The sequence below is a fragment of the Epinephelus fuscoguttatus genome, linkage group LG18 (genome assembly GCF_011397635.1).
Source record: "Epinephelus fuscoguttatus linkage group LG18, E.fuscoguttatus.final_Chr_v1".
In the NCBI taxonomy this organism is placed as follows: Eukaryota; Metazoa; Chordata; class Actinopteri; order Perciformes; family Serranidae; genus Epinephelus; species Epinephelus fuscoguttatus.
Genome location: NC_064769.1, coordinates 3404161 through 3430955, shown reverse-complemented (window position 1 = coordinate 3430955; position 26795 = coordinate 3404161). Strand labels below are relative to the sequence as shown.

Here is a 26795-nt window from a genome sequence, read left to right as displayed (position 1 = left end):
ACGTTCAGGCTAGCAAGATCCTGCGTCAACACACGGTTAAAGATTGACGGGGAGTCCAAATATCCCTGAGCCAATCTGGTATAAGTGTATTGTTGATTCTCGTAGGTAAAGGCGAACAGATACTGAGAGTCTGGATGTAGTGGCACACTGAAAAAAGCTGAGCACAAATCAATGACTGTGTACCACTGAGTTTCTGGTGGTATGTTGGAAAGCAATGTGTGCGGGTCTGGAACGAGTGGCACTTCTCCGTCCACTACTGCATTAACAGCCCTCAGGTCATGAACCAAACGGTAATCTGTGGAATTTGGTTTCTTAATGGGAAAAATAGGCGTGTTACAGGGGCTCCTGGTTTTGACCAACACCCCTGCTTCAACCAAACCTTGAATCGTTGGTCGGATACCATCAATCGCATGCTGCTTGAGAGGGTACTGTTTTTGGTATGGCAGGTTAACATGTGGCTTCAATTTAATGTGAACTGGTTGTGCTGATTTTATTAACCCTACATCAGTCTTATGGGCTGTCCATAATCGAGATGGAACTTGGCTTAGCATGTCCTCATGTTCTGTTGTGACTGCCATGTGTGGGTGCAACTTCATCTACAATCACTTTATCTGCTAACACCGTCGCCTACCTTGACTGAGATCCTGATGAACTGTTTATCTTTAGATATGTGAATGTATTTGTTGTCTGTAGGTACCCACTCTTGCACCTGCAAAGCACGCCTGACCATAGGACCGAGATGATGCGACTCATAATCTTTGGCCACTAAAAGCGTGATGTGCGGCGTTGACTTTGACACCTGAAACCACCCTGATAATTCCTCCGGAAGGCTGCCGCTGCCACGCCCTCTGGCCCCAAAAATATGTCTTCACTGGTGATGAGATATGGTTTTTTATTGATCCCTGCATCCCAGCATTCCTGGTAATCTACATGAGTCTGATCTCTGTCATACATGAGAGTGCAGTGCAGTGGCAGAGTGGGGGTGTGTGCAGTGTCATAGTGCATGCAAATCCACTTCTCCCATTCAGTCCATTTCTGTTTGAGATGTGAGTCCTCTGGTGTCAGTTGGAGCCAATAGGCAAAGGCTTGTTGTGTGTCTGCAGTGGCTTGAGGTAATTGTGACATCATGCTTCGTGGGGGTTCATCCGGGAAATCCAGGTACAGTCCATCTTGGGTGCACATGATTTTTGCCTTCAATGGGCATAGAATGTCTCTGCCTAGCAAGTTCACTGGGGTGTGGATGGAGTATAGCAAAGGTGCACATATGACTTTGCCTGCAATGAGCATTGGAATGGGCTCTGTTAATGGTATGACTTGTGATTTCCCAGAGAAGCCTACTGTTTTTATCGATGACGTGGAGAGGGGGAACTTGGAGCCTTCTTTTCCAATGCACGAGTATGTGGCGCCTGTGTCTACCATAAATGAGTATTCTTGGTCCTGGATGACAACAGGTACAATTGGTTCATCATGTGCTTGTAGCGATATAGCTGGTGTCATTAGTTCCCCCTCAGGCTTCTCTGGGCACCCCTACCACTGGGGTTGTTGAGGCATGTCAGGCCAATTCTGTGCAGGGCCTTCCCAAGGGTTGCTAGGGCATTGAGCCCGTATATGGCCTGGTTGGCCACACCCCCAGCATTTGTTGTCAGGTGGATCCGGACTGACCTCTGGGTGGCCTGCCCCTGCATGTGGGTGGCTTGGCTGTGGATTGGGCGCGTTCTGGAAGGCCTGCTGATTTCCTGGTGCGTAGTTTCTGCCTCCTCCATCCTCCCGGTCCCCACGGCCCCGTCCTCTGGGGATCCGCTGATTGCCCCACCCCTTGGCATCTGTTGGTAATAATAGTGGTGATGTGTGGCGTTGGCAGAGGTATTATACCCTGTTGCGCTGGGGTCTGTGGGAGGTGTCTGCTGAGGTGCCTGGGGTGGGAGGGTTGGAGGAGCTGCTTGAGTTGCTGCCACCACAGGCGCTTGAACTTTAGATTTCTCCTTTCCTTCTTTACCAACTTGCTCAGTTCCCAGCTGTAGCTGAGTCAACTTATTGACCAGCTGTTTATCTTCCTCCTCTTTTTTCCTTCTGTCTTTCCTATATAGTTCAACATGGTGAACTATGTGCTCTGAGAACAGCGGCCAGTCCATCTTCATCAGCCCTACCACATCTTCTAGACGCCGCTGCACGCTCTCTGGCATGGCTTTTTTAACCATCATTTTGAACAGGCTCTGTGTTGTTTTATTTGCATTCCATGCTTCTCCTGTTTCTTCTTTCCATTTCTTCTGAAAAGCGTGCAGAAACTTAGAGGGACATTCGTCCTCTCCCAAAGTCTCTCCCTCCAACTTTGATGGATCTCTCTTGGCTGGATAGTGTTTTCTCAGTTGGCGCCATATTTTTGAGGTAATGCCCAAAATCCATGTCGTCGCTGTAGTTATTTCCAATAGCCGCTCCCACATTGGCTTCTGTGAATATCTCCTGAGTGGTTTGTTTACCAGCCACGAGGTGAGCAGAGCTTGACGTCCCCTAGGGCTAGCTGTATTCCAGCTGTTGTTTCTTCCAGAGCCAGTATCCACTTGTCTGCGCCATCGGTGAGTGTTGGCAGGCGCTCTGCCAGGCCTATCATGTCCATGAAAGGCCAGGGTCTGTACTGCCTGTGTCCATTAGCTTGTGTCACCAGAGGACACATGGTAGTTCGGTTACCTTCCTCATCCAACAGATGCAGGAGATCTTCGGTTCCTCTGAGGACTTTTCCTCCTCTCAACTTCATGCCACCTTGACTCTGGACTCTGCTGTGCATGGCTGGTCGCCTGCCAGCGCTGCGCTCCTCAGTGGGCTGGGCTCTGCTGGATTCCATGGTGCCTTGGAGTGTCAGGGTGATGTGTTCTGTGGTAGGGCTGGCTGAGGATTCTTCCAACTCCTGCTGGAGACTTCCTTCGCTTAACTGCTGTTCTTGTATTGTGTCCAATAGTTGACTCATGTGTTGCAATCTTTCTTCAGTCCTCCGGCTAATCTCTTCCAGTTCTCTACGATTCTAGCTCTCTGCCGTCAGTCAGTAATGCGCCGCTGGGGTTGTGCCCTTGGTGACAGTGACCACTTCCATTACAGGGTCCATTCTCCATTGGCGGATCTGGACATGGTGGTGGGTCAATAGTAGTTGATCCCCGGCCTTTTCCCTCTTTGCACAATTGATTCTTTGCCTCCCAATCCCATATTTGCTTCCAGTGTTCGTAATCGAAGGCGCCCAAAGATCTGGATTCCGTCTCTTCATTTTTTCCTTTCATCCTGCGCAATCCTATTACAGGGGAGTCAGGTCTGTCTGTGGAGAGGCTCAGGTTACTTTTGTGGTGAGCACTGCTTCTGTTTTTCACCTGCTTCCGCCTCCCTCTTCCCTTCCATTTCGTGGTTAGTGTTTGGTTTCCAGTGGATTGGCCGCCCTCACTACCAGCGCTGTAAGCTGGTTCTCTAGTAGTAATCCCAGTGCAATCACTACTTTTCCTGTTGCGGTGTCTGTATATCTTTGGAGAGGGGGCAGTTTCACTTTCCACATGCTCCTCCTCCCTTCATCACTCGTGGATCCACAGGTGCTCTCTGCTTCTGAGAGGGACTCTGGCTCCAACTGTAATTTCTTTCTTGGCCTCCGCTGTCCTCTTGTAGCGGGTCCCTGCTTATTGTTCTTTGTCAAAGTCACTGTAAATTTCCCTTCCAATTGGCCCTCCATTTTTGTTGCTTCTGAGTTTCTCAGCGGGTATTGTCCTATTGTAGGCTGCTTTGAATCTTGTGGGTACGGGGGCGGTGGTGGAGTGAGCAGGGGCGGTGCTGTGGGTGTCACTTCATCCTGTGCCCGATGTTCTTTGTCATTTTCCTCTAGCTGCACCATTATTCTTGTTCCAGTCTGTCTGAACCATCCTAGTACTTCTCTTTCCTTGGCTCTCTTGTTTTTTAATTTGTATCCTGCTTTTGTGTCTCGGCTTCAATGTGTCTTAATTTGTCTCTACTTCATCACAGCATGCCAGATTGAAGGTACCCTGCACAGGCCAACGATTCTTTCCCGATGTCCTCTTGTGCCATTTGGCTGCACAGCGCCGAATGCGTTTTTGCACTGGGGTGCTGTTTTATCACCATCTCTATCGGGGTCAACGCCCCTCCTTCCATTCTGCCCTGGCTGTTTCCCATGAATCCTTGTTTTGCTGTACTTGTCCTAGGGATTTCTGGTTGTTCGTCTGTTTCTTTTGTGCGTATCAATACCACTATTTTCCCTACAGTTATGGCAGTTTTAAATTTCTTCTCTCTGCAAGGGTTGTATTCCAAACCACAAGACCCGTCCCCTTGAGTCTTCCGTTTACTCAGACACCCAAATTTACCTGTTTCCCACTCAACTTTTCTGGGCACGATGACAATCTGCAGCCGCGGATTGTATGTCTCTCCTCCCGCAGGTCCTTGTATACTGACTTGGTGCAGAGGAAGTGTAGCTACTGGTGCGCCCAGATAATTATCACACAGATTCTGCAGTAGTGGGGTTAATGAGTATGGAACCCACAGTCTTCTCAAAATCGTTTCCCACGGGGCCCCTGGATACTCTTTTTTCACTTCCTTTAAATTAACAAATTTGGTGATCTGCCAGAGTTTCTGGTTGATCTCCTGCTCGTCCTGCCAGTGCTCAGCCCCCTCGCTATCTATGTAGCTGCGTTCTAACCAAAAATGTGTGCGTACCCCCTTATATTCTATAGGGCCCTCTGTTATACAGTGCTCTTCTCCCCAAATCTCGTCCTCAATGATTTCCCCTTCTTCCATCTACTTTTGGTGCAGCTAAAGTTACGTTAGTCCCCGCTTCTTGGCTGCTAATGATGACTTTATACACTTACCCAATAAATTTTTTCCCTCTTCTTTTTTTTTTTTTATTAACACAACGCTGCTACTATGCAGCCTGCTTGTTTAATTTATTTAACAATTCCCTTAAGTGTCTGTTATACACTTACTCCCCTTCCCATTTAATCCTATTTTAGCCCACTCACCACATGGTTTACTAATTTTTCATACACAATTTTCCCCAACACCTTCCTACCTTCTTTGATTTATATTTTCCTTACTAACAGCTATATTTACAGCACTTATATGAATAGCATGCACAGTATCCTCAAAGATTATGTTTAACTATTTTACAGATTACTTTCAGACATATTACAATGTATATTACAATATTTACACTTAGCGATCGATCAGTTGACTTTTTTGCTTGTTTTTTTGTTTTTTCTCTTTTCTATTTCTTATTATAGCCACCTGCCCGTACAGGCCCGTTCCCGGTGGTTCCTCCGTCTCTTGGCCAAGAGGTTCCCCCTCAAACGGCGGTATCCACAGGAGCTTTTTAACTTTTCTCTGAGCTATCTGCCCGTTCAGACCCGTTGCGTCTACGGTGACCTCCCCTCCCTCTTGGCTGAAAGGTCACTTTCCTCACAACAGCGGTATCCACAGATGCTTTTAGGCCTTTTAACTTTATTTGGTAGATCGCCTATGCAGGCCTGATGCCTCCCCTAGACGCACCCACTCAGAGTGCGCTAGACAAGCCAACAGCGGTATCCGCGAAACTACACAGCACTCCGCCCGCGCAGCCTGCCGGCTGGCATCAACACCCCCGCCCCTACAGGCTAAAGAGAGCGTTGGCAAGTCCCGGCAGCGGTATCCACGTATGTGCTTTTGAGTACTCTTTTCTTACTTTACTTTAAATACTTTACTCGTTAGTCACACGCACACACATTCACTCTTTCCGCTCCACGATCACACTGTATTGCAGCAGAGTTACCCGTCTCCAGTGATGTTAGTTGCGTTTTCAATAGTGTTTCTCTTAAACAGTATCAGTACATTATACAACTAGGTTCTTTAGGAGAGGAATTTGTCAAATACCTTTGACCTGGGCGGCTCCCAGCACTGCACCCCAGACACACCCGGTTTTTAAACAGAAAAACTCTGCTTACCTTATTTGGTGGCGCCACCTGTGTGTCTGTCGTACAGCCCGGTGCTCCCGATCTCTGGCTTCGACCTTCCTTGCCTCCTGGCTGGCAAACCGCCACTTGAAGTGACAAAAATCGGTGCCTGAAGTTGGGCCAGATGGCTCCCGACCTTGTCCTTCTTTTTCTTCTAATGCGTCTTCTGAAGTCTGTTCTGGGTCTAGGTTCGGCTGGCAGATCTTTAGGAAATCACTGGAGACAAGCTGGATCTGGTGCAATCGAGTTTATTGTGTTCACAGGCAATAACACAGACAAACTCATGAGTCAGGCTCCGGAGTATGACTAAAAAATTGCTTTCACTAGCCTGGCTTATATGCTGTCGGAGGTCGGAAAGATCTCCGCCTATTTCTATTGTCCTTCCCCTTTCAACCCGTTTCTATTGGTAGCAGATTTCTTCTCTTTGTTCCGTCTCAGCTATAATTTACCACCAGTATCTCCGGAGCTGCTCACATTTTATTTTTTAAAAAACACGTGAACCTGAGGGACTCTCATGCTACAATCCCTCGTGTTTCCATATAAAGTGATCCATTACACATATACTGGGTAATACAATCATTTGAGTGTGTGTGTGTGTGTGTGCTCCATACAATATAATCCATTACACATGTGCTAGGTAATACAATCCTTTAAATGTGCGTGTGTGTGTCTTCTTCTCCTGTTCATGAACCCCTTTTGGTGCAGTAGGCAATAAATCAAGTGGATGTGCTCCTCTTCATCCAGTGCTTAGTGTGGTGTTTGAGCTTACACACGTGTTATTATTCTTAGTAGAGTATATCACATCTTAACATCATATATGACATATATATGTGTATGTCTAACAGTTCCCTGAAAGTTCAGAACAGTATATAATGAAGTCTGTTAAAAGTTCAAAGCACCATATGAGAAAATCTGCTATGCATCCGCAGTAAATCTGAGGAGGCCCCGTGTTAGTTCACAGCTGAGATGTCACTGAGAGTTTACAACTTAGAAGTCACCAAGAGTTCACAGCTAGGATGTCACTGAGAGTTCACATTTATGTCTACCCATTACCTTTAAATGCAGTATCTATTCTTTAAAACAGTCTAAATATCTACTTTAATAGCAGTTTACACACAAACATGATTATGCAATTAATTCAGACCGGATACAATATAAGCCGGATAAAAATTACACTACAAGCTTTGGAGCTCAAGCAGGATAATAGGTCTCCATACATTGCATGTCGGGCTTTCTATTTCCTTGTCGGAGATGGAGTTGCGTTCAACGTCCCCCAAAAAAACGGGAGAAAAAAAAGGCAGAATATTAAAAAAAAAAAAAAAATCGCAATCGAATCCCGTGCCATCGAATGAAGCTTCGAAGCTTCGAATTTTTTGGGTCAGCCCTAGTTTTTCATTTTGTATGCCAGTCTTACAGCAACACACACGTTGTTCTGGTGGTGTACGACTCCACCTCCCAGGACAACCGCAATCGTATTAAAGTTATTCTCAGATGGTCTTCAGTGTACTGCATATTGCTGGTATTAAGTGGATGAACAGATATATCCTGATTGATGGCTTGGTAGGTCTTGTGTCCTATTCCCTCTTTAGATCTTAATTTTTTGATCATCTGTCTACGGTCTAAGGAGTGCAAGTAATATATGCTAAAGAAAATGCTATCATGGGAGAAAGGTAGAAAGCAGAGAGGCTGAATCTTGTGGGATGACAATCAAGTAGAGGAGCTGATGTGAAAAGAGAGCAGAGAGGGACAATGGAGGGAGAGATGAAGCAAAAACAGCGGCTTATGCACAACTTGAAAGTGAAGTTTTTGTGGCCAAATAAGTGTGATAAAATCATAAATTAAAATTTTACATCATCTTTACTTACTGAGCAATGCTGTTATCTGTGACATCATACATCATTTTTTTCTACTTGATATACAAACAATAAGTAAAACATACCGTAAATGAAGAAGAATATATTCCTCATCAGAACTATCCCCTTCTTCTCCTGAACCTCTCTGACCAGGATCATCGATGTCAATGCTGCACATGAGCATACATAAACACAACAGATTGGAATTACACACCAGTAAAACAAAATAAGACAAAATGACTCACTGACAGCCACTTACATTGTATTTCTCAAATCACTGATCTCCTCCTCATCCGGAGAGTCATGCTACTCCTCAGCAGTAATTTTCAGGGAATGTGTGCTATAACCAGACCACAAACATACAATTTAGATTAGAATGTAAATATTTTGACAACACAAATGTGTCTTTGTCACAGATGCGATAAAAATTTACCTGGATTTTAAGACATTTTCTGCCTCCTCAGTCAGTGGCTGCACACCCTGTATGGCAAACTCTTCTCTCCTAATTCAGAAAACAATAAAATACTCACATCTGACCATGCAATGAAGTGTACTTGTTTAGAAGTGACAACTTTACTGAATGAAAACATACCTTTCACAGTCTGACTCCGTCAAGCTGGACAAGGACAGAGGTGGGGGTTCTGCATGTCCCTTGACTGGAGTTGATACAACTCGTCTATTTACAAAGCTGGAATAAATAAAGTCATTAGTTATGATTATGTTTACATAGAAGTCTCCAACAGCGTTGAATTAAAACTATTTCCCTACAACAAAGTATGTGCAAGCACCGCTACTAAAAGTAACGTTAGCAGACGTAGTAGCTATTGTAACCTCAGCTCGGGACAATATCAATAAAACGATGGTATAATGCCGGCGTATAAACCTGACATGGGCTGACTTTGCTTTCAAACAATAATTGCTAGTAAGTCAACAACTTTTCTCGCCGTGAAGCATAAAGTTTGCTATACATAACTCTGAAAAGGTGCATACTAACTCAGGCTGTGAAATGCTAACGCTACCTCGGCTAACCACATTATTTGATGGTTGAAATAATAACATTTTGGTAACTATATATAGTGACTGTGACTACACATGATAACAGAGCCAACAAAAACAATGTGTGACAAATTAAAAAAGGCATGAAAACGAGCATCCCTAGTTTTGTTCCGTGCTTGGTCACTCTCTCTGTTTTTTATTCCTGGCATCCTCCGACATCGTCCTCTTGCGTCTCTTAGCCTCAGACATGTTTGTAAACACTAACTAGCCGGGCTAGCTGGCTTCTCTTTATCCAAAAGCTCCGTGTATGCCGTAAAGCGTACTTCTCGCAAGAGAGCCGCGTCCAGGTGCCAAAAGTTACATAGTTTAAATGCAGGCCACCGGGGCCGCTCTGTGGGAATGGGAGAGGTGCCATTCTCTCTGTAATAATCCAGCACACCAATAGATAGACTTTGAAACTGATATTTTAAGGTGAAAATATTACATAGTATTGCTTTAAGGAAAACTCCCCTTTCCATTCAATAGCCTGCCACAAATTTACGCATCACTACATTCCAATATATGCTGCCATCGAGGTAAAAGTGCTTTCTGGTTCCGGGGCAAATAGTGTGCCAAAGGTCTAGGGCCCACTAGTTTGCTCCAAGCAGCGCAGGTATACAAAGAATCTGCCAACCATATAGTTATGGCATCCACATTCTGGTCGAAGCTGATGTTGGGTACTTCCAGTGAATTTACATTGAGAGCAAACTGATCTGTATTGATATTCATGAAAGGCACTGGGGCTGTCAGACTGAGTCACAATAGAATGCATACATAAATCTTGAGCACACTGTAACAATATCTTTGCATTAATAATTTCTTCAGGGAACACAAGTTCTATAGACATGGGGCGTGATCAGAGGGCATATCAGTGTTTTGGTTCACTTTAAAGCTGTTAACACAGTTAATTTAGCGAGAAATTCATTTTTCGCTCTTGCGTTAGGTTTGGGAACCAGGGAAAGAGAAAAATGCTGTGTGCAAGTTGTTCACAACCAATAGATCATTATCTTTGCAAACTTGAATACTACTCCTTCCATTGCTATTTACTGTGTCATCAAGAGGCTTGTAGTACATATTATTACTATCTTCAAGCAGCTCTTTCACCTTGTTTCCACACTGAGTGATCATGTCACTAACCACAGCATAGTCCATGGTAATGTCCTGAGTTCTAGTCTGGATTTCTGGAAAGCTTACATTACAGAAAAAAGGTAAATCAGTGGTATATACTGTAGGCTCCACCAAACATAACACTGGGAACACTCTGCAGTTGAAACCAAATTTGCCCTTGAGCTGACATAACTGTTACAGTATACATATCATGTTTGAACAGTGCAACGGCACCTCGTCTCTGACTATTTTGGTTTTTGGCTACCATAGGTATGGGTCACATGAGCTCTTTTAATTTATGTCATGGTCCCTTAGCCACCATATCACATTTACGTTTTCCAGCTTAATACTCAACCCATTGACATTCCAGAACCCGAGTCTTGTATGTTTGGACCCAATTGCTGAAAAGATGACACAAACTTACAGACCACCTTCCCATCTCTAGTTACAGTGCGTTTTGGGTAGTCCACTCTGATTGTACACTGAACATTAGCAGGAGCTGCCCTCTCAGTTTTCACAAAATCTCACCTCCATGTAGTGTAGATCTTTCATCACCTAAACTTTTCTGTGGTCTTCCTTAGAGTCTTTAAACTTCCTGGCATTATCCAGCACAGTCTTTGCCTCTGTTATGGTATTAGTAATCACCAACAAAGGCTGAGGTGGTGAATTTTCATCCCTTGGTTTCCCAAGCCTCATAATTTTTGCAGGAACAACACCAGGGCACCGTATCTCCATTAATATGTCTTCAACATCAGCTGCATACTTTTCCCAGCATTTCTCTCCTTTTTTCTCTGCCACCCCTATGAAGATAAGGTTTCTCTCTCTGTCTTTGTTTTCCAGATTTTCAAGTGCATGTTGCTGGTGGGCTACAGCTGTCTTCACCATGCTATACTACTCTGTCACAGTTGCCGTTTGGGGTCTTATACTTTTACTTTCTGCACTTGCTTCAGAAAGTTGTTGCTTGAAGATCTCATTTTGAGCCCTGAGATTTTGAACATCCTTGTCAAGAAACTCTTGTCTGGATTTAAGCTCTTGTATATCCTGTAAGGCCTGCTTCATCATTGTGTCACATTCCTCTTCTCTGTCTTGGTGGACATTCAGCAAATCCAAAGCCTTTCCCAACTCAGACCTTAGTCTGTCTTTTGTCCTTACATGGGGAACATCAGCACTTGTCAGACCTTCACTTGTTGACATGTCAGTTGTTCAACTAAAAAAACAGAGTGTTTATCTTCACTTGGTGGCACATTTTATTGCAGATATTTGTTGGATTGGAGAGCTGAATTCATACATTTCATCGCAGTCCTGTTTCAAGATTATATTATCACCCAGCCCTAGTTCCAGCGTGAACACTGCCAGGACACCAATCAGTCTAAAGCGTCATACCATAAAAAACCAAGCCTAAGCATTTCAAGATGGAAAAAATATTAGAATGCCAACTCAAGAGGTGTGGTTCACAGTGACATGTAATATTCTTCTGCTCTTTCATCAGATAATAGTTATGACAAGAACAAGGCAAGTGGGCGCTTAAACAATGGCATACCCATGGTGCCTCGGAGGAGGAATCCGTCAGAACTGGACAGTTTTCGATGCTCTCTGCCTGTGCATGAACGCCAGGAGGAGATCATCCAGCTCATCAGAGAAAACAGGGTGGTGCTGGTAGAGGGAGAGACCGGTTCTGGAAAAACTACACAGGTGGGTTTGTCTGATAGAGAGATGGTCCAACACTGAAATATTATATAATAATTGAATATAATAATATCTACGAAACTCACTGAGATAGAATTTTGTACAAATATTTATGGTCCCCAGGGCCCAGTATTTCAAAGTGATCTGATAGGATTATCCTGGCCAGATTGGATTAAATCCTGATCTGATCTGAAAACTGGGTATTTCAACACAGATCAACAGAATCCTGATCCCTTTAATCCAGATAAAGGCTGCATTTGGGTATTTCAGAAGTTAAGGCAGAGATCTGGATCAATTTTATAACAAATTTCATGTGGATCCCATCTCAGAGGTGGATTTGACAAAGCCTCAGCTCCACTTCTCCTAGATATTGTTACTCAAGATAGATGCCAATATTTGGCATGGTTTATTGTCAATCTGAATCTGAATCTGAATATTCTACCCATTAATATGTTTATACAAGTGTATAATCACTATAAAATAAAATTTGTTTGGTTTTTGTAGCCTTGTAATTATAATTTGTAGCCTTATAATTATGCTTATATATATATATATATATATATATATATATATATATATATATATATATATATATGGGGAATCAGGATTCCAGTTTTATGCAGCTAAAATCTGGAACAGTCTTTCTGAAGATGTGAGACAGGCCTCTACTCTGACAATGTTCAAATCTAGGCTCAAAACAGCTCTATTTCACTGTACATATGACTGAAAGGATCTTACCTGCACTCTTCTCTTTTAAAGTTCATTTTATAATGATTATTTATGTTTTTATTTTGTATTGTGATTTTAATGCATTTTCTTGTTCTGTAAAGCACTTTGAATTACTTTGTGTACGAATTGTGCTCTACAAATAAACTTGCCTTGCCTTGCCTTGCCTTGCCTACATATATATATATGTAGGCAGCCGACAGCCCTATTGGACAACTGTTAAAATTCATGTTATGGCAAGAACCAATCAGCTAACTAAAGAAAAACGAGTGGCCATCATTACTTTAAGAAATGAAGGTCAGTCAGTCCGGAAAATTGCAAAAACTTTAAATGTGTCCCCAAGTGGAGTCGCAAAAACCATCAAGTGTTACAACGAAACTGGCACACATGAGGACCGACCCAGGAAAGGAAGACCAAGAGTCACCTCTGCTTCTGAGGATAAGTTCATCCGAGTCACCAGCCTCAGAAATCGCAAGTTAACAGCAGCTCAGATCAGAGACCAGATGAATGCCACACAGAGTTCTAGCAGCAGACCCATCTCTAGAACAGCTGTTAAGAGGAGACTGCGCGAATCAGGCCTTCATGGTCAAATAGCTGCTAGGAAACCACTGCTAAGGAGAGGCAACAAGCAGAAGAGATTTGTTTGGGCCAAGAAACACAAGGAATGGACATTAGACCAGTGGAAATCTGTGCTTTGGTCTGATGAGTCCAAATTTGAGACCTTTGGTTCCAACCGCCGTGTCTTTGTGAGACGCAGAAAAGGTGAACGGATGGATTCCACATGCCTGGTTCCCACTGTGAAGCACGGAGGAGGAGGTGTGATGGTGTGGGGGTGTTTTGCTGGTGACACTGTTGGGGATTTATTCAAAATTGAAGGCACACTGAACCAGCATGGCTACCACAGCATCCTGCAGCGACATGCCATCCCATCCGGTTTGCGTTTAGTTGGACGATCATTTATTTTTCAACAGGACAATGACCCCAAACACACCTCCAGGCTGTGTAAGGGCTATTTGACCAAGAAGGAGAGTGATGGAGTGCTGCGGCAGATGACCTGGCCTCCACAGTCACCGGACCTGAACCCAATGGAGATGGTTTAGGGTGAGCTGGACCGCAGAGTGAAAGCAAAGGGGCCAACAAGTGCTAAACACCTCTGGGAACTCCTTCAAGACTGTTGGAAAACCATTTCAGGTGACTACCTCTTGAAGCTCATGGAGAGAATGCCAAGAGTGTGCAAAGCAGTAATCAGAGCAAAGGGTGGCTATTTTGAAGAAACTAGAATATAAAACATGTTTTCAGTTATTTCACCTTTTTCTGTTAAGTACATAACTCCACATGTGTTCATTCATAGTTTTGATGCCTTCAGTGAGAATCTACAATGTAAATAGTCATGAAAATAAAGAAAACGCATTGAATGAGAAGGTGTGTCCAAACTTTGGGCCTGTACTGTATATATATATATATATATATATATATATATATATATATATATATATATTACTGTATATGTTGAGAGGAGACAGAGAGATGCTGAATGAGTTCCCTCTGAGCGGTAAGTCGCTAGAAGAGTCTGAGAAGTCTGGGGTTGTTCAGAAAACATTCAGGACGCCACAGTTTATTCCACACTACTGAAGCTGCTCCTCTTTTTGGAGCTACTGCGCATTTGCTAATAATTTTGCTTTCAGCCATGCTTGTTGTTGCTGAGTAACAGTATGACGTCAATATGTCAAGTCGAAATATTCTAGGTATTACGATATGAATTTATCATATGTTAAAAATTATATCGGTATTATCGTAAACAATATGATATGGCACACTCTTACTGTGCAGGTGCAGATCACTCACCATATAGTGTCAGAGCATTTGTTCCTGCCTTAATATGTGTAGGTTTTTTTGTTGTTATTGTCTTATTTGACAGTGGAGTGAAGGTCCCCAGGGGAAATTGCATCTGGGACATTGAGGTTACTTGGCATTGTGCCTGAATCATTAGGTTTTCAGGATGTCCCTACTTGTGACAAGTAAAATTATTATTTATATTTGGATTATATAATATATTATAGATATTTATTGATTCAGCCATTTACTTCAGAAATATTGGGACATGAAAACAGATTAACACAGTCTTGAAAAGGATTAATTTATCCTCTCATTTACAAACTTTCAGTTTTGTAGGGACTAAATCCATTGCCTATCCCCTGAATAACTGCTCTGTATTATGTGTGGTAAAGATAGAGCCTTAGGATGAACTCTGTAAAGGTAATCCAATCTCACTGTGCATTATCCAGATCCCACAGTTCCTGCTAGATGAGTGCAGCAGGACTGGAGAACCCTGCAGGATCTTCTGCACTCAGCCCAGACGCCTGGCTGCCATTGCTGTGGCTGAGAGAGTGGCAGCTGAGAGAGGAGAGAGCGTGGGCCAGACTGTCGGTTATCACATCAGACTAGAGAGCAGGTAGATGAGACCACAGCCTTTTATTTTTGGTAGAAGTACACCAGCACTTTTTATGTTAATAAGCTACACTTGAAACATCTAGCTGAATAAAGGGACGAGCTTCAGGAGCTGTCTGTCAGCATATCAAGCCAGCTCAAGTCAGATTCCAGTTAATTTAAAAAAAAAAAAAAAGCTTGCTCTAAAGGACTTTAAAAAATTGTACAGTACAAGAACAGAAAGCCACACTTTCTCACACAGGTTGAGTTTCAAATTACATACTCATGTACTGCGTACTACATACTCAAACAGTATGTACTGCAGACTGCTTACTAAATTACAGGTTAAGTAGTAGTGAATGACCCGCTCCACCCTCTGAATTTGAATAGAACTATGCACATTGGAAACCAGTATTCTACACAAAGGCCTTTGGTCACTTTATCTAACAAAATGAGTAGAAGCTTAGTGTTTTTGTAGGGGAACATCATTCCATATTTGCTATGGAAATTTGGACACATTGAATTCCAGCTTCTGAATTATTATGTGTGGTTTGGAAACTGAATCTTTTCTGATTAAATTGAATTTCAGAAATTTCTGAGTTTTGAAATTTAAGTTCAGTTTTATGCACTAAACTTTTAAGTTTGTTCCCCAAATTTAGTTTCAATCTTCAGAGACAAAGTCAACCAGTTCTTACTCACCAGTCAGATTGTGTGGAAGTGTGCACTCATAACACTGAACCGTTGCATACATAACGGATGCAAAATCAATTTTGCCTGCAGTGGGTGAGTAGGTTATATTGATAAAATGGCTGCATCCATTTCTTTTTAATACTTTTTATGTGAAATGTTGTAGAAAAAATTGGTACAATAAACTCTGTGCTTGTTTGCTTTTCGGCAATATTGACAATTAAAAGTATGTCTGAACTTGATCTGTAATTGGATCTACATTTGAAGAACTCTGTTGGAAATTTATTCTGTCACAGCAGTTCACCTGGGGAGTTAAAGGTTTTTTTATATTTTAAATTTAATATCAGATACTCAGATCCTCCTCAAAGCTCTGCTGGCACAAATACAGTCTGCACAGTTCTCACCTTGTCAGATATTCAGAACTATTGGCATCTAAAAACTTTCATAAATTTGGAAGTTATGGTGCACTTGAATATTTTTGCAAATAATAGTTATTTTCTTAAATGTACAACTCCGTTATCAGAGACTTTATACACACAGTATTCGTCCATGGAGATTTTATTTTTACCTTCCTAAATTTGTATTTTTTTCCATGCCTATTATGTGTCATTTCACTAGCATGGATCACATCACAAACAATACATGAGTACATATTGAATATTGAGCAGTGCCCTGTGAAGTCCGTTTGAATTTTTTGCAGAGTCTGTTTTATGTTTTTCCAAATTCTGTTTTATGATTTAAGCATATTTCTTGAAAAGAAACTGTCTAAATCATGTGGTGGATGAATAGTTCCAACAAAAATATTCAAAATTGAATGGATATCAATGAATTTAATGTAATACAACAATGAACTTTTTTTTTAATCAAAGAAAGGTCTAATGTCTCATTCCTCAGTTTTTTGAAGGACTTAGTTGTCTCAGAGGGACTCTTTAACATGACAGCAGGGTTCAACAGTATTGTTCACTGTAAGGATTTGTGTCTTCTGCAACCCAACATCAAAGAATAAAGTAATTTCCCTCACAATTTAGTGAGATTTTAGGTAACATGTTTTATATGTCCTGTAAATATAATCAAAATAGTCTTATTTCCATATTTACACTTAGTAAACACCTTATTTAAAAGTTTTTTTTAAAGTGCATTTACAGGTCAGAATACAGAAACACTCAAACTGTAGTGACAGCTGGTTTGACCACAGAGATGAAGAGTCAGCTAGCTTGATGCAGAAACATCAGGTGCTGCCTCTCGACCTCTGGACCACCCAAGCAGCACAGGAGGACAGGATTTGACTTAGCTTGGCTGACTGAGAAAAAGGCTGCAGTCAAGCTAGCTGTCAGTCATATCTGCATGGTCAAACCAGCCAACACTAAAGTTTGAGATAGACACAGGCAGAGCAGAGCAAAGTCTCTGCGACAACTGACAGCATTCTGTCAGTGTTGGCAGCAGGGCTGCCCCTGACCAAATTGTGGCCCTAAGCGAAATTTAATTTGGAATTTTATTTATAGCCTATCAATATATACGACCACCAACTGGTCATTTTAGCATTCCTTTTCTTCAGAGGTAAATGCATAGGACGTTAACAAGACATTCAGTAAATGTTAATCAGGGCCGCTGGAAAAAAAAAAAAAATCTCCAGTCTAGACAGAGACTGGCGACAGAGATTCCTATGTAATGATTAGCAGCTTAGGTGTTTGTACCACAAAGTTTTATTTCAACAACATACCCACCTTCAAGTGAAGCACGAGCTTCCTCTTGTTTTGCCTTTTTTCCCCCTTTTGCTCGCTCCTGACTCCTGATGTCTTTTGGACAACATGTCGACAACTCGTCACCTGCTGCAGCTCTGCAAGTGCCTGCCGGCGCACCCCTCTGATTAGTCAGATGTCGAGGGCTGTCAATCATTGCAGCAACGCATGCGCAGTCAGATTACAGGTCTCTTCTCTCTTTCCTCAAGCTGATTGTATACACGCCTCACGGTAGCGCATATGTGCATCTATTGCGCATATGTGCAAATGCGTCCCCTTGCACAAAATGTGGCCCCCCATGGAAGATGAGGTCCTACGCACAGAGTGTGTTCTGCGTTTAAGGAGGGGCGGCCCTGGTTGGCAGTGTTCTGTGTGTGTGTGTGTGTGTGTGTGTGTGTGTGTGTGTGTAAGAGCTGAGTCCCACCCTTGGTAAAACACCAGTGCAGACAGCAGTGAGTCCATAATTGACCTAAAACATAGCAGCATAGTTTATTTGTTCATTAGTAGGGTTGGGAAACGATTCCGATTCCTTACCGATTCCTTCTTAACGGTCCGATTCCCTACCGATTCCTCTTACCGATTCCTACATTATATTCATTATACTTGCTATACTTAAACAAGTATATAATAAACACAAATGCAGTCATACAAATACAAAAACTTTATTCTAACTGTTGCACAGTACAATTAGATGAAAATACACATTTGTGTGTTTGTGTGTGGTGTGTATTTCAGATTTAGAGCTTGTATCATCTCCCTGAGAATATATAACAACAAAAAGTGATTCTCTGACTTCTACAATAACACTATTAAAATTAACCACAACAATGTAATAAAAAAATGCTTATATGCATTCATGCTTGGGTACTGTTATTTACGTGGCAACACCTGAACAGAACACACACACACACATTGGCTGTTTGTTTCTACCGCTCCCCTCGCTGGAAGCGGACCTCCCGCCGCCAGCCTCCGCCTTGATTAAACGCTGAAAATTAAATAAAAGAGGGAGACAGGTGTCTCCTATTTTATCTTATTTTGTTATATTTCTCCCTCTCCCCTCGCTGGAAGCGTTGGACCTCCCGCCGCCCGCTTCCGTCGCCCGCTCCCTTCTCAAACACGGAGGTCTCAATCTCCGCTGAGGACCCACGGCGCACGCCCGGCCTGTTAAATAGCCTGTAACCATGACAACTGTGTGACACAAACTCAGTGCTTTAATAATTAGATAATGTTGGGCTCGGTCTGGTTTGGACAGAAATATGCGGCCCGTGCCACACTCTAATGAAAATGCACGTGACCTTTTTGTTTTTGTTTGTTTGTTTTTTTTTTGCAATCTAGGAACCGTTTGCAGGAACCGTTACGCCAAATGTGATGGAACTGGTTCCGGAACAGGAACTTTGGACCCGGTTCCAAAAAAGAACCGGATCCGGATCCCCACCCTATTCATTAGGCTTATGTGCTTTGAGTAAAACGCATATAATGGTAGGAAAACCCAGATGTTTAGAAATTCCATCCACAATTGGCAAATTCCACAATATTCTGTGTTTTACACTTCATTCCACTTTTGTTTTCAAATTCTGTGATTTTGTCCGTGTTTTCTGCATTTTGGAAATCATAGGGCCCACATGAGGTTTGATGATTGGTCAGTTTAGGGTGGTTAGGGGTGGATTTACAGGTCAGATTATGTGTAAAGTGTGATAGAGATAGTTGTGTAAAGAATAACAAAACTAGAATTACCGCCCCCGGTTGTATGCCTCCAGGCACCAGTCAAGTTTCTCTTACAGTTTACATCCACATCTGTGAAAACACGGATGCTTCACACACATCTCCCCCTGACAGCAGAGAAGATGTATACAGTCAGCACAGTTTGAAAATTAGTGTCACCAATTCAGTATCTGATCAAATATTTCCCCTTCTGTTCCTGAGATATGACGTTGAGTAATGGCCAGAAAAGTGTTTTATGCAGAACATTACAATGCGACAGTGTTGTTGACCTTTGACCTTTTGATACACAATGTCCTCATGTAATTATTTTGTCCTAGTAGACATTTGTGTGAAGTTTTGTCATAATTAGTATATGAATTTTTGAGTTATGGCCAAAAACATTGTGAGGTTACACTGACCTTTACCTTTGACCTTCAACCACAAAATTCTAATCAGTTTATTTTTCAATACATGTGGATGTTTGTCTCAAATTTAAAGAAATTCTTTTAAGGTGTTCTTGAGATATCATGTTCACGAGAATGACACAGATGCAAGGTTACATTGGCCTTTAACTTTGATCACTGAAATCTAATCATTTCATTGTTGAGTCCACGTGAGCATTTGTGCCAAATTGAAGAAATTCTCCTATGGTGGTCCTGAGATATTGTGTTCAAAAAAATTAAACGGACAAGGTCACAGTGACCTTTACCCTGACCAAAGTCAAATCAGTCATCATTGAGTCCAAGTGAAAGTTTGTGCCACATTTTAAGAAATTCCCTCAAGGCGTTCTTGAGAATATCGTGTCCAAAAGAATGGGATAGACAAATGTATGGACGGACGGACAATCCGACAACATAATGCCTCCAGCCACGACTATGGCCGGCACGGAGGCATAAAAAACGCTTGAGAGAGAAGTTTAAACTCTGGCACTAAATGTGTCATGTGATTACAGCTTTGCATTAATGTAAAAGACAAAAAGCTATTACTTGGCTAGATGAAGTGAGTGTTAACCTATATCACAGGTGATGAGAGGTGTGGTTGAAGTGTGCTCCTGCGCCCAAACCCAAGTTAACTATTTAACCTTTCTATCATACATTTGAGAGATTGTGGAACACTTATATTGCTTAATGTGGACATTTCTCTTGTAACTGTTGACTTTGAAATCTCAGGGTCTCCCCCAAGACACTGCTGACCTTTTGCACCAGTGGAGTGTTCCTCAGAACATTGATGGCTGGAGATAGCAGCCTGACAACTGTCACACATGTAATAGTGGTGAGCATCAAGACTAAAAATAAACTGGACATACAGTCTCTTAAATCTGTCATCCTACCTTATGGAATCCGCCTATTTGAGGCTGGGCATTTTCTTTGAAGAGTAACATCCATCTGAAAAGCGATGTTTTGCTGCCCTCCCTGGTTGAAATATGTGCAGCCACACCCAGCAGTGGTGTCACGGGGTCCTGGAGTCCACCACTACATCACTGCTGCAAGGTGAAAAGTTAAACCACTGGAGGTCAGCAAAAATAAGATTTTCAGGGGATGTTTAAGTCCCCCTTTAAAGGTCTTTAAGTTCCCAGTTTGACTTTTGTTTTGAGCTCACTGAGAAAACATCCTTTTAAAGTGACTGTTTTTCAACAGGATGAGGTGCATGAGCGTGATGGGCTGACTGACTTCCTGCTCACTAAGATGCGGGATGTGCTTCAGAAGATCCCCACACTGAAACTGATCCTCTCCAGTGCGGCTCTGGATACAGACCTGTTCCTTCAATACTTTGGCTCCTGCCCTGTCATCCACCGTAAATCCTACCAACTCTTAATTCACTGAATTGATGCTCAGACCAGCTGTTGCTGCTTTTAAAGTTTGCTTCTACATTAGTGCTGTTTGCATGTTGCATGTTGCATGTCAGCTAGTTTGCTTCCCAGTGACAGTGTGAGAAGATGCAGAATTTTTTTTTTTTTTTAATCATTGCAGATCAATCTGCCATTTTTCTCATGTGCTAAAGAGGAAAAGCACAAAAATAAAACCGAACAGACTGAGACAACACACAACCACAAAACAAGTCAAATGTCTATACATGTTACATGGTTACATTCTCGGCTTTCATTTTTTTCCCTACATACGTAGATCAAGAAAGGCTGCCAAATTGCTTAGAAACTCAGACCAGACCCTTGAGGAGAATATCTTATCTGAGAAATTGCATAATCTCTTTAATCCAATTAGAATGCAGCCTGGTAAGACATTCCTGATGATGTGATCTCAACATTCTGTTTTGCTCTCTGTATCAGTCTTGACACCCCAAACACTTTCCAGAAATTAAAATCAAATCCAGACCAATCAGAGATCATCACCATTGTTGACAATGTAAGCAGCCAATCAGGGACTACATTGCAGTTTATGATGTAAAATGCAGGCCACAGCTTGCAGAACAGTATGGCGCCTTCCAAGCAACAAGTGCTATCTCTAACATTAGTAGAGTAAACACAGCAATTAGTGAAGTTATTGCAGAAATAGTCTATAATAAAGATGAAAGAAGAACAAGAGTATGCACTCAGAGTTTCTTGGATGAAGAGACGTTTTTGACGCTCTTCCACTGGATTTGGCAAATGCTTTGTTTATTAAGGAGTTTGTCTGTCATGGCGAGTACTCCCACCCACTGAAAGTGTATGGGGCAGCACAGAGTCCAGACTAATACAGAGAGCGAAACAGAATGCTGAGCTCACATCATCAGGATGGTCTTACCAGGCTAATAATCTCTCCCCCCAGGCCTGCATAGGGGGTGAGATTCTTTCCATCGTAACAGTGTATGCAAAAGGGCAGCATGTTGCTCACATTAAGTACTCAGATGCATACCCTACGGTACAACACCAAATAGAACAATAAGAGGGGATGCATCTATTGGCTGCTCTAACATTATAGAGGATGTTTTGAAAATAGACTGCCATAAATTATACAGTCTTGGACATGTCCAAAGCATATGAAATAGACCTGCTGGATCTTGCTTGCATCTATCTCATGTAGAATACAAATCCGGTCTAATTCTAGACAATCTAACCGTGACCAATGAAGTCAGTGTACTATCTTGATTTGTCCAACAGCATGCCGTTGACAAATAGATGATGAGTACCGTAAAATGTCAATTATTAGCCTGGGCTGCTTAATCCTGTTTCACAACTTGGATGATTTTTTTTTATGAAAAACCCTTTTGTTTTTTTGATTTGACTCTTACGGACCAAAGGAATATAAATAACTTATTAACTGGGTAATCGAGGAATGGACACATATTTTGACTTTATGACAGCTTCTGAGGTTGGTGAGGTGTTTTTTCGTCATGCATGAACTTATGGTGCTCATGGTTTCAGTACGATTAACTGAATGATTGAATTATGGAGAATCTAACTGAGCTAACAATGTGTAGCATTTACATATTGACCAAAGTATAAACATTTATATTTATATGTGTGACCTAAACAGCTATTATCGTTAGCTCAAGTGGGTAGCCAGCAGCCTGTTCTACACATCCAGAGAATTCCATAAAAATGAACTGCTTGAGAGCTAGACCAGGCATTTATTTGAGACAGGCTTTTATTTGTCAAAATGTGTGGATACACTGGGTTAGTAAAGGGACTGGATGTTTAAGTGGGACTAGGCTTTTAATTGAAATTTTACAGTAATCTAATGTTAGCAATTTATGTAAATTGATAAGGTTATATATTCTACCTATAGTCTTCATTTCAAGCTCACTCAATCCTTTATACGTTCTGCAAGTATGATGGAACCTGTTGTTCTAAAACTCAGAGCGTGTTTATCCTAAGTTTAAATAAGAAAAAGACATACAATGAAGTGACAGAATTGGTTTGTTTTTAAAACTATTAAGAGTTTTAGTTTTAGTTTTTTTTTTTAACATTACTAAGACTCAGAATGTTCATCATGTTTTTTTATATATCTGCAATACTTGTCCCCTTTATCCATTCATATACAAACATTTTTGGCGCATTGAAAACCTGTGGAGATGCAGGCAAAAAAAAGCCAAAAAATATTGAATTGCAGTACAAATTTCTCATTGAAACTTCCACAGAACATTAATAGTATCACTCATGCAAACTGATGCCATTTCTGAGTAGCCTAACTTTTCCTGAAATAACAAAAGTGAAAGCTGAGCAAATATGGTCAAGGGTTAAAACCGTTATTTGCTCAGGTAAATGAAGGGACAGAGCATTCTCCAGAATATCACATGCACAACCTACCATGAATTGGCACAAAAAGATTGAATACTGGAGTGAATGTAACATCCAGAACACATTTCACTTGAAACAGGTCGTTCTAAATAAAAAGAGGGTTGATTATTACCCGAAACAATGCAAATTCAGATGTGATGATCATCTGTATGTGGTTTTGAGTTTTGTTTTATTTTTTTAGTCAAAGGAAGGCAGTTTGAAGTGAAGGAAGTCTTTCTGGAGGACATTCTGAGGCTGACTGGCTTTAATAAGGACATGAGAAAATTCAAGGAAGAGACACAGAGAAGTATGGATTTTTACATTAATTTGTCCACTGAGAAAAAACATTACAGTCTTCCATCTGATTTTGTCTTAATCTCCTGCCTGTGTCACATGCTCTGGTTCTCAGAGGAGAAGAAGCAGAAATGTTTGATGGAGTGGTGTATGGCAGTAGAGCACAGTTCTGTTGAGGAGAAACCGAGGACTCCTGTGTCTGCCCCAGGCGTCCTCCAGGACAGCAGCTCCTTGGACAGAGGGGACAGCACTTTCAACAAGCTGGTAAACCAACAATCTCACACACACACACACACACACACACACACACACACACACACACACCACTCTTTATTAAGGGTTGGAATCACTAGAGGCTCCACGATGTGATATCATGATATTTAAGTTACAATACAATGTTATTGAGATTTTAAAAGTGTTGCCATATGCTGAGTATTGGGATAGAATATATTGCGATTTATGACCTTTTTTCAACTGCAGATTATGTCCCGAAAGGAAAACATTGTCAACATCTGTCTAATAATCTTATCTAATAAGATGGAGTTTTCAGTCTGTTCATCTCACTTCAATCCTTTTATTTGCAGCAAAATATATGTAGTGGACTGAAAAAGCAATTGATTTTATTATTCAAGTAGGCTACCTAAATTTTGATTTGCATTTATAATATTAGGTGTTTAATAAAAACAATGACACTTGGCACTGTGGGACAATACGATTAGTGGGTCTGATAGAGTCACAGTATTCTAATGTTCAGTATCTCACCTTGTTATTGATGTAGTTACAAGATACTCATTAGATATATCGCCTCTGCTGTCACGTGTAGCAGCATTGCTCCTTTTCCCTGAAGATGAAGCTTACAACAGTATTTTTTTTTTTTTTAAAAAAAGTAATAATTTCTCCTATTTATATCAGTGGGAAATTTGTGTAAAATGACACAAGACACTGACACTGTTGTGTTACATCCCTGCTGGTCACCAACATTGTTAGATGTTAATATTAAGTTGAATTTAGGTTGTGATGTCAGGTTACCAAATTTTAGTGTCTAATGCCAATGTCAATTTGACATAAAATACTGATGACAGATGATGTTGATATTTTGTTGGTTTTAAGTTGTGTTCTTAAGTAACCAACATGTCATCAAAAATCTTGATGTAGAATAATGAAATTTAGTCATAACATATGAAGAACAAAACCCAACGTGGGCAAAATGTCATGTTGTGAATGTCCACACAACTTAAAATTCTAAGATGGTTAGACATTTTAAATATCACTTTACATCTTTACATCTTAAATATCATCACCAAGTGCTAGCTTGGATGCCATGCCTGTTTTGCTTCCAGAGTGCTGCTTAAATCAGACATTTGGGCAGGATTATGCTAGTGTTGTTTGATTCAGTGTTAAAAAAAAGGCAGATTTTACAGCAGTAGCGTGGAATATCTGTTTAAAAAGTACTGTTGAATGTGTGTGTGTTGTGCGAAACCTGCTTTGCACCAGGTTGAGTTAGTATACGATTTTGTGTCACAGAATGAGAATGATACAGAACATCTGGAGCCATGGCTGCGGAAGGAGATGGACTCAAGCATTTCCAGTGTTTTCCTCAGTGAAGACCAGGTTGCTTTCATTCAGCTCTTCAACCTCATCCTCTATGAAGGTGTTAACGGTATGACTCTCAGAGCTTATCTCTGCTCCTAAGCCCAGTTCAGACCAAAGATTCGTGACAAAGCCAAAACTGTTTTAGAATGTTACAGAGGAAAGTTGCAGCAGTGTGAACTGGCTCGTCTGAGCTCGACTCAAGCCGGCTGATGGAGTCACCTGCAACTCAGCTGGTCAAATCACAGACGGCTGGTTTTAGAACATTAAGCACGTCATTTGTTTCAACAGCCGATCGGTTTGTGTTGAAGTCAGCTGGTCAAGTCAAAATGACCACAGACAGCGTGTTCGCTTGCTGTGGCAGGTGCTCCATCCCCGCCTAGCCCTTTGTTCCCATCCTCATGGTGTGCTGGTGTCGGACGGTGGGTCGCTGATGCTGCTTACTGTATGTGCTAAGCCCCCCCACCCCCACATACACATACACACATTCTCACTGACTGATTAATTGCCGCTGATTATTTATATTATTATGATGTATTGATTATGAATACAGTCCATCTGATGCTCGTTTTGTTTCTGCTTTTTGTCATTTCATCATCACTACAAATGCGAGCCAGTATCTCACTATCACTAGCCTCATTCATATTTTAAGAAGCTACAAATTATATTCAGCCACAGAAATTAGAACCAGCACATTTTTTTAGAATGTTGCAGAACGGCACATTCCAAGGAGTTGCCTGTTTCAACTCGTCTTGCTGAGAATCTTTGGTCTGGACTGGGGATTACTCACCTTTCTGGAATCATTCATTTTATAACTTCGAAATTTTGCATTTCAACAATACTAGAATGGTAATAATCTTGTACGTGATGAAATAAAAATTCCAGCGGATGATGTAATACGCTCCTTTTGCACCATGAGTAGCATTTGTACACGGCTATTTTAAATAAAGGTAAAGCCACTACAAATAGACTATAGATTCCTTTCCCATTGCCAGTAGACTAGAGTTGTGTATACAGCTCTGCAGCAGATGAGTATGCCTTTCTGTATGTCATGTCATGTCATCTACTTTATTTATATAGCACTTTACAATGACCACAGGTGAATCAAAGTGCTTCACAAGAGATTAAAAAAACAATTAAAAACACAACAGATTCATGAATAAAAAAACAACAAATAAAAGGATAAAACAATAAAATAAAATAAATTAGGAGTGTCACCACATTACTGAGTATTAAAAGCCATCCTAAATAAATAAGTTTTAAGTTTAGATTTGAAGAGGCTCAGGACAGAGGCAAGACTTATGTCAGTGGGGAGTTTATTCCAGAGCCTGGGTGCGGCAACAGAAAAAGCTCGGTCACCCCAGTGTTTGTATTTAGACCTGGGCTCTTCCAACAAGAGTTGGTTAGAGGACCTCAGAGCCCTGCCACGCTCTATGTGTGTTTAGTTTTTTTTTTTTTTTTTGGTGTGTCACGTTCGACATCAGACCAGGTCATTAATCAGAAGAGATGAGTATAGAGGCAGTGAAAATGTTAGGTTAGGTTAGTTAGGTTTTATTGTCCCCAAGAGGAAATTGTTTTCCACAGCACTGTACTTGTTGGACTCAGCATACAGTGGTTACTTCTTTTTATATACCTCTAACTTATTCAGTCTGTCTCAAACTCGGTGCAGTGTGGATCGATTATCGTGCTGCTTGGGCAGAGATGTATTTTTTGGTGGCGCATCATTGCCTTTCCAGTAAAGGAGCTAAGATTAATGTGCTTACCAAGGTGTTGT

General features: G+C 41.4%; 1 protein-coding gene across 7 annotated transcripts in view; it reads left to right on the top strand.

The window, feature by feature from the left end:
* Positions 1-26795, top strand: part of LOC125905785 (3'-5' RNA helicase YTHDC2) — a 199226-nt gene that overhangs the window by 48416 nt on the left and 124015 nt on the right. For all 7 annotated transcript variants that reach the window (XM_049603986.1, XM_049603985.1, XM_049603983.1 and 4 more), the window contains exons 5-11: positions 11448-11650; positions 14656-14822; positions 20094-20196; positions 20562-20718; positions 23340-23444; positions 23547-23695; positions 24956-25091. In XM_049603986.1, coding sequence (XP_049459943.1) covers positions 11448-11650; positions 14656-14822; positions 20094-20196; positions 20562-20718; positions 23340-23444; positions 23547-23695; positions 24956-25091 — 1020 coding nt within the window. The remainder of the gene's footprint in view (positions 1-11447; positions 11651-14655; positions 14823-20093; positions 20197-20561; positions 20719-23339; positions 23445-23546; positions 23696-24955; positions 25092-26795) is intronic.